Source organism: Cyprinodon variegatus, unplaced genomic scaffold (genome assembly GCF_000732505.1).
Source record: "Cyprinodon variegatus isolate N-32 unplaced genomic scaffold, C_variegatus-1.0 Scaffold680, whole genome shotgun sequence".
Classification (NCBI taxonomy): domain Eukaryota; kingdom Metazoa; phylum Chordata; class Actinopteri; order Cyprinodontiformes; family Cyprinodontidae; genus Cyprinodon; species Cyprinodon variegatus.
In genome coordinates, this window is record NW_015151133.1 from 148,644 (window position 1) to 156,313 (window position 7,670).

Sequence of the window (7,670 nt, forward strand, 5' to 3'; positions counted from 1 at the left end):
GAAATAGCCCATACTCTGAGCATCTAGCTTCCAGGCGAGAACCAGCATCACCACCTGGGGAAAATGTGGAAATAAAAAACAAAACAGAAGTTATTTAACAGGAGCAATTTGCACAGGGATGGGTGATACAGGGGATTATTTAGGAGAACCTTAAACAACACTAAGCAACTTTTCAACCCTCATTATATATTTTCATACCTTTTATGATTGTGTGTCGACCTACAACTAGTGAAATGACTCCTCTGTCATGGCCTGAGCGCGTATGTTTCTCTTTCACTGACACTAAGCAACTCAGAGATAGATGGCAGTAAGCCTGCCACACAAAGAGACTACAAATGTCCAGACTGCTTTACGGCATATGTCACCTCAGCCTTTCCCTATTCCTTATAAAGACAGAAGTCAATGTGACTAGAGACACTGTAAATGCGGGACCATCCTCCTGGGATCTATACATGCGATTAGTGTGAAATTATCAAACATAAGATTATATTTATCCGTTTCAAGGCTCTATATCAGGGGTAACCAATTAAAAATCAGCTGGGTCCGATTAAAGAAAAGCAACAACCAGTAAAGGTCTGGAGACATTTTTAATTCTAACATGTTACTTTAAACATAATTTAACACTGAAATAAATTGAGTCGTTTATGCATCCATGTTATACATTGACTTTGAAGTAAAAAATATAAAAAAACAAAACAAAAATAAAACATATTTTTGGATTTTAAAATCTAAAGTGTTTTTTCTAAGTAGAGAACAACAATCTTTCAGTTTGGTATATAGACAATTTCCTGATTCACATATTTTATAAAACACCTGAAATGACCGTCTGTGTTTTTCTTTTTTCTGTCTTAATGAGAGCAGTGGGCTTTATGCTGCCCTGCAAGGCTTTAAACCTGGGTTTAAATGGAGACAAAGCCATTCTAAAGCACATATCAAGGTGCTCATTTTGAGCCTGGATCAATATTTATTTTGGATTATTGTCACGGTAGACAACCCTGCTTCACAGCAGCAGGTTGAGCCAAACATCCTCAAAATGTAGGATCATCTTTGAGCACACCATTTCACTTTTCTGTCATCAGTTAACCACAGTTCTTCAAGCAGTTCACCCTTTCTTTCACTTTTTCTCATGGTCTTCTTCTTTCTCATCACCCGGCTTGCGACACGTTTGCCTGCTGTGTCTAAAAGTGGCTAGGAGTGCAACCCTGACTGACACAGCTCATTGGCTAATTTGGATCATGTGTAGCCTGGTCCTGGATGCTCTGGAGCGCTTCACCGTACAAACAGGAGAAGCAGCGCAAGTTAAATTAGCATCGGACAACATGTGGTAATTTATAAATGATTTCGATCAGGTTGGGTCCAGATCCGGACCGCGGTCCCCTAATCCGTGACCTCTGCTCTAAACTCTTCAGCACATTAGTCGCTGACGAGTCGGAAGAGGCTACGGCGGTGCAGGAATGTGGCACAAAACCAAAGTTAAACATTTCTTATTTTCAACATCGTCATATGACATCGTGTCACCAGTTAGATCCACTATCTCATCGCTATTTGTCTTTCACAGCCACTGTAGTTCAATCCAACTGCAGGCAAGTGGGAGATCAGGAGTTTACCACACTATGATCTAATAAATTAATTGCAAATACCCTAATAAAAAAAAAAAAAGAATGTACATTTAGTTTAATTTTTGCAGTGAGACCCCACAAAAAAATAAAAATAAAAAAAATACTTACATTCTCTGGCTCCACTCCAATGTCCTCACAGAACTTCTCTATGCCCTCCGGACCCACCACGTTGTCATAAGCTAGTTTGAATAAATGAACAGCATTAGTTTGGCTCAAGGATGTAAGAACACACAGCAGACGTATGGGATTTCCAATTACCTGCATACTCATAGAACCACTCCACACATCTTTTACTGGAAAACGCCTCCTCCTCCTGGATCTGTGAGCTCTCATGTTTTCTGAAAATGCTGCAATAGAGGACAGAGTCAGAGGACAAACAGCAACACAATACACACACCGTACTACATGCAGACATGGTTGGTGCAGATTTTTTATATCTTCTATAAAACACTGCATCTTCATGACCACATCTCAATGCATAAAATTGAAAATCTGAGTCTCAGCAAACTACTTTCTACACTATTTTAAGACTAAAGAGACTAAATTTATTGAGCTCATCTACTCTCTATGTTTTAAAGTGGATTTTCCAAATCCTGCAGGAACTACATTCTGGGTTATATTATATTTAAAAACAGTAGGACACATGATTTGTCATTCCAGCCCTTAAGGTTGCGGTAATACACTCAAAGTGGGTTTACAGCCACAGAAGGAGAAAGAGAGTCACAGCACAGTCACAGATCAATGCTGTAACTACCTGATCCTTACCGGAAGCACGATCCGTTCTCATACGCCATCAGCTCATTTGCGCAGCATATCCAGATATACTTCCGGGTCGTCCTCAATTTTGTTTTGTTAAAAATACCTAAATGACGTTTTCCCTTTCCAAAAATATTAAACGTACTAAAATATATTGTGTGAAAGGTTAATTACGGTATGTATTTCTTGAGAAAATAAATCCCTTGAAATCCTTTTATCACTCATCTCTGCCCGATCTGCACTGGAAATAGGATCCTACGCTACTTCGGGAACCAACTTATTTGGCATTGGATTTAAAACATAAATCTAGCGTTTTTGAGCTTTATGTTTTCGTATCGTTTTAACCTTATGCTATATAGTGTGTTATCTAAAGAAAGAAACAACTAAAATGCAGATAATATTTCGCTGGACTGCTCTGAACATGTCTGATGATGACATCAGAGAAGCAGTTTAACGATGAACATGTAAAAAGCATCAAAATTGTCTCACAAAAGTCATAAAACATATTTTACAGATAGGTATTACTATTCTTTAGTGAGCTATGGATAGAAATAAGTAGTGTTAGTACCATAATTACATTATTTATGGACACCCGAATGTATACGTGTTTGCGCAGAGTGGATCGTGCTTCCAGGACGGATCAGGTAGTGGCAAATGCATTGGAGCTGGAAGCACAGTTACAGAATGAGACTCGACATAAAATGTATATGCTAGAAGTAGAAAAGGAGGATGTTGAAATAAAAATTTAAGTAAAACTGGAATTGCAAAAACATAAAATAAAATTCATGCAATATTGATTTTTGGTGGCAGAGTCTGATGTTAGAGGAGGCAAAATGCAATGTTTTGGATGACATCCTGAAGCGTATGTTTGGAGTAGAGCTGCCTAATTATCAGAAAAAATATCTGATTGCGAAACCATTCCATAATAACATGCACACTAAAGGATAACCATAATTTCAAAACATTTTTTCCTTTATTCATGATACAATCCCTCCACCTACACTTTCCATGAGCTCTAGCATCGTATCCAATTATGAAATGCTCTTGGTGTGAACACTGAGGGCATTCAGAGGCCTTTCACCTGTTCAAATACATTATAGGATAGTATAAAGAGTATAAATTCATGACACTTTAAAGTGTCCTATCAAATATGGCATCCAACAGTCCCTTAGGATATATCAGCAGAGCACACAGACAGTAAAGAGAGAGAGTCAAAGATTTTTAAACTTTGAAATGGTAACTATAGAATAAACTCAGCATTTGGACATTGGGGTGTCAGAGTAGACTGTGGGCACACAGCTCTCTCCCTCATAACTATGATGGACAGTATGGCCATTTCCTATTCCAGCATGATGGACTTCTTTCAGGAGAAAAACAGGATTCTTTCTGACCATCCTTCGTGTTTCCCTGAATAACGAACATCACTTAAAGCCAGCAAACCCCCCCATGAAGCAACTTTCAACAGTTGGAGCAGCAGCGTTCCCACTAGCCACCTGGAAACAGTAGCATCAAGCATGGCTGAGTAACTGCAGTCACCGACACGGATGGTGGAGCTACTCTTTGCTTAAATCCTTTTTTAGATGATTTATTTCATCTCTGTTTTGAGGACATTTTAAGAAATTTTAATTTGGGCTCTTAAATTAAATTGTTGTCTTTTGATAAATAATCAGTAAAAAAATATTGGCCACAGAGCCTCCAGCATTGTCCTTGTTTTAAACATGAGGAGCGATAAACAACCTCACATAATTTTTCCAGCTAAATTCTCTCCAACATCTGAAAACTGGAGATGTGCCGTGACGGGCAGATCAAATTATCCTCCTCTGGCAATATAGGAAGTTACTCTGATTCCTACTTTTAACATACAGAGAATTGCTAACATTCCTGTTCTGTAAGCTTTTGTTCTTTAAGATGATCATTTTTTATACAAAGCATTCGGCACATTTCCCTTCCCTGAAAGGTCATTTCTAATCTCCGCATCACAGAATTGCCTCATTTGCAACTACCTGTGAAAATCTATATTCTCCTTTAATCCTTCTTTAAGATTTGCAAAGCCTTTAAACACTCTGCAGCATGCAGCTGTAATTTCCATCTCTCCATTTTGCAAACAGATTGCCAAACTGTCCTTTTCTAAATCCTTTAAAGATCTTTCTTTGTTATGATCTTTAAACTATGTTTAATTTTCTTCTGCATCACTTTTTGCTGGTCAATCAGAAACCTGAGGAAAACACTGAGGTTTCTGGTTTTAATGCGGAAAGGTTAAAGATGCGTGAATATTAAAAATAAAAAAATAGCTAAAACACAACTACTACATGGTGGACAGAGGAATCTCTCACCTGTCTTGGCGACTTTTCTTGGCCGACATGTCGTCTCCAGCAGAGGGTCTCCTTTTTTTCCTAGGCGGCATGGCTTGAAAGTAACAGAATAGAAGATCATCATCACAGGTAAACTAGGACAAAACTGACAGCTGACTAACCTAATGACGCCACATGGTTACAAGTAGGGAAACAAACATGAAATATTTGCCACATCGCTCTACATCTTATAAAGAGTCTTAAAAATAAATAGTTAACCAGTTGAAGGACGTAACTATAACCAATGTGCCTCAATATTATGAGATTGTCCTTTTCTAAAAAAAGAAACCAATAAATCACTGGTGGCGTTCTCTCTGGCGGTATCTTATCCTGAAAAGAAGCATTTTGCACGTAGCAACAAGGCTGCCGACATCCAAAGAGCAGGACGTGCCGTTGGACACCTTCCAGATGCCAGCCAGCTGTTAAAGAACCTGGCCAGGAACAAGCTTTGCTTTGTTACCGTCATCACACACCTGATCTCTACTGGAACTTCAACTACAACTGGGCGCTTTGGTCAGATGGGAGGGGGGTTTTAGGAGTAACACAGCGATAGAGGGACCCCTCCCAAACAACGATGAGCCCAAATACAGAGCGGAGGTGGAAAAGTTGGTACAGAGATAAATATCTTCTGTATGAAAGTGGAGAAGAGATGGTGGTGATTTAAAGGACTAGAATCCTCTTCATGCTGTGCACCTCAGAGGAGCACCTGTGAAAGGTGTATTAGCCAAAGGTACCTGAGTGTGAATTTATCCAGGGGCTTCACCTGAAGTGCCGGTGCTTCCTGTCTAGTCAGAGAAGCCCATCAGCGATTCTACTTCTTCGAGAAATTGCTTAGAGCTGAACTCTGGGAATACAGTCCTGAGGAACTGCAACACGCTGTGGCAGCAGAGTGAAGGGATGGCTCTGCAGAGGGTTGTTAAAGGGTGGGCGTGCGCGGTATTATCATTGTACTCAGCTACAGCTCAAACTGTACAAAGAAACCCTGGGGATTAAAAGGTCACAACTCATGATATCTGTTCTACATGCCTGGTTAGAGAAATCTGCCCAAAAAGGAAAAAAAAAAAAACACCAAATAAAATAAAACTTGCATTGTATGCCTGCCTTAAGGCCACACAGAGGACTGTAGGGCGTAACCTTCCTTTCTTCTTAAAACTCTGTATATCAAGATGCAAAGGGCGGCCGGCATCATGAAGGAACCATCCTGCTCACCGAATGTTCAAACCTCTTCCCTCAGGGAGGCAGCTTGAGGAGCATCCAGACTCAGAAACGGTTTCTACCCTGCAGCTGTTAAGCCACTTTGAGCAGCAGGAGCGGCTGGTTTACAAGCAAAGTCTGAGGTTGATGCGCATCAAGGCACATTAAATGGACCTGTAGCACATTTCTAGCTGCTAGAACAGCCCATCTTAAAGCATTTCGAGCAGGTCATTTTTTGCATTTAAGGAACTTCACAAGCAGTTGGAAGATCTGAACTTCTGTTCCTCGACACGCTAAGGCCCCATCCCCACGAAGTCAAAACGAACACGAAACGCTAATATTTTCCAGAACGTTTGTCGTAAAGACGGAGACGTAAAATAAATGTGATCGTCCACACGAATGCATGAAAACGCTGCAAAATGTATGCCAGGCCTGTAAGTGGCGTTGTGGTGCCAAAGCAAAAATAGGCGAAAACAGGCAACGAAATGTTGGGCATGCGCAGTAATATTTATACAACAACCAAACCGGAAAACCGGAAAATGGCCCTGATGGTCCATTTTCGTGGTCCAGTCAAATTCAGGTGCTGAACTATGTCGTCGATATTGCTCTGTTCTTCCTGGAGATATTCCAGAAGAAGAAGATTCTGTTGTAAGCCCGACAGCAGGGTGAGTAGCATGAGCAGCAACCATTCAACGCAGTACGCGCCATTGTTGTTGTGATACTGTGTCGCGCATGCGTGTTTAGAGGAGACGCTATGACGCATGCGTGTAAAAAAAAAAAAATGCGGTCAGACCTTAAAGATGGAAACGCGAAAACGGCGTTTCAAAATCTTCCCACTCTGAAGGCTTAATAAAAAAAAGATCGTTTACAGAACCCGAAACGCCGACTTCGTATGGATGAGAGGCTGGTTTGGTGAAAAATTTGTGCATTTAGGCCAGGGTTTGACTTCGTGTGGACGGAGCCTAAGAAAACCAGTCAGAGAGGTTACGCCATGTGTTGGTGTTAGGGATGGGAGTCGAAAACTGTTCAGAACCGGTTCTGTCTGTTCCAATTCTAAGGGAAACATATTCAAGGACATTACATTACATTATATTGGAGAATCTGTGAAGCTGTGGTCACGTTCCACAGCGTTGAAACCATAATACGATGGATAACACCATGACATTCTACAAAGATGTGATGTAATTTGTAAGAGAACAGAAAATGGATCAAAGCACCTCAGATATTGTTCCCAATACAAAGCTGGCCTTCATCCAGCCGTCTTTAGAGGTATGGATGAAAAAAACCCATGACTCTGAGTAATGCAGCGATGGTACAAAGAAGAGTAGTCAAAGATCTTCCCTCTCTATGCAACAAACTTTTGAATTACTGTCTTATTACTAAATTTGAGGTGTAATGAAACTCTCAGCAGAGGTACCAATTAGTATGGTTATTTTTTTCTCCTCCACACCAAATAAGAGTGTTAAAGTCGTAGGGAATCGGCTGTTCAAACCGTTGCTTTTCCGAATTCTCCCGAGTGCAGCCTGACTTTACACGAGGGAATAAAATGAACTGGTTGTTTATCAAGGGGGCAAGGTTGTTGTTGCAGAAGGTTCGCAAGAAAGTTTGGCTGTGAGCGGGATTTTAGAAGCATCTTGCTAACCAGTTAGCAACTTAGTGCTAGTAGGTTCCCAATGGGAAATTCCATTGGGACCAAGTAGCACTAAATTGCTAACCAGTTAGCAACTTAGTGCTAGTAGGTTCCCAATGG

The 7,670-nt window shown here is 40.5% G+C and overlaps 1 protein-coding gene across 2 annotated transcripts in view; it reads right to left on the reverse strand.

Moving 5' to 3' along the window:
* The window catches only part of dcun1d4 (defective in cullin neddylation 1 domain containing 4), an 18,136-nt gene that overhangs the window by 7,386 nt on the left and 3,080 nt on the right, over positions 1-7,670 (reverse strand). For both annotated transcript variants that reach the window (XM_015394310.1, XM_015394311.1), the window contains exons 4-6: positions 4,709-4,781; positions 1,878-1,966; positions 1,728-1,798 (exon numbers count right to left, since the gene is read on the reverse strand). In XM_015394310.1, the coding sequence (XP_015249796.1) occupies positions 1,728-1,798; positions 1,878-1,966; positions 4,709-4,781 (233 nt within the window). The remainder of the gene's footprint in view (positions 1-1,727; positions 1,799-1,877; positions 1,967-4,708; positions 4,782-7,670) is intronic.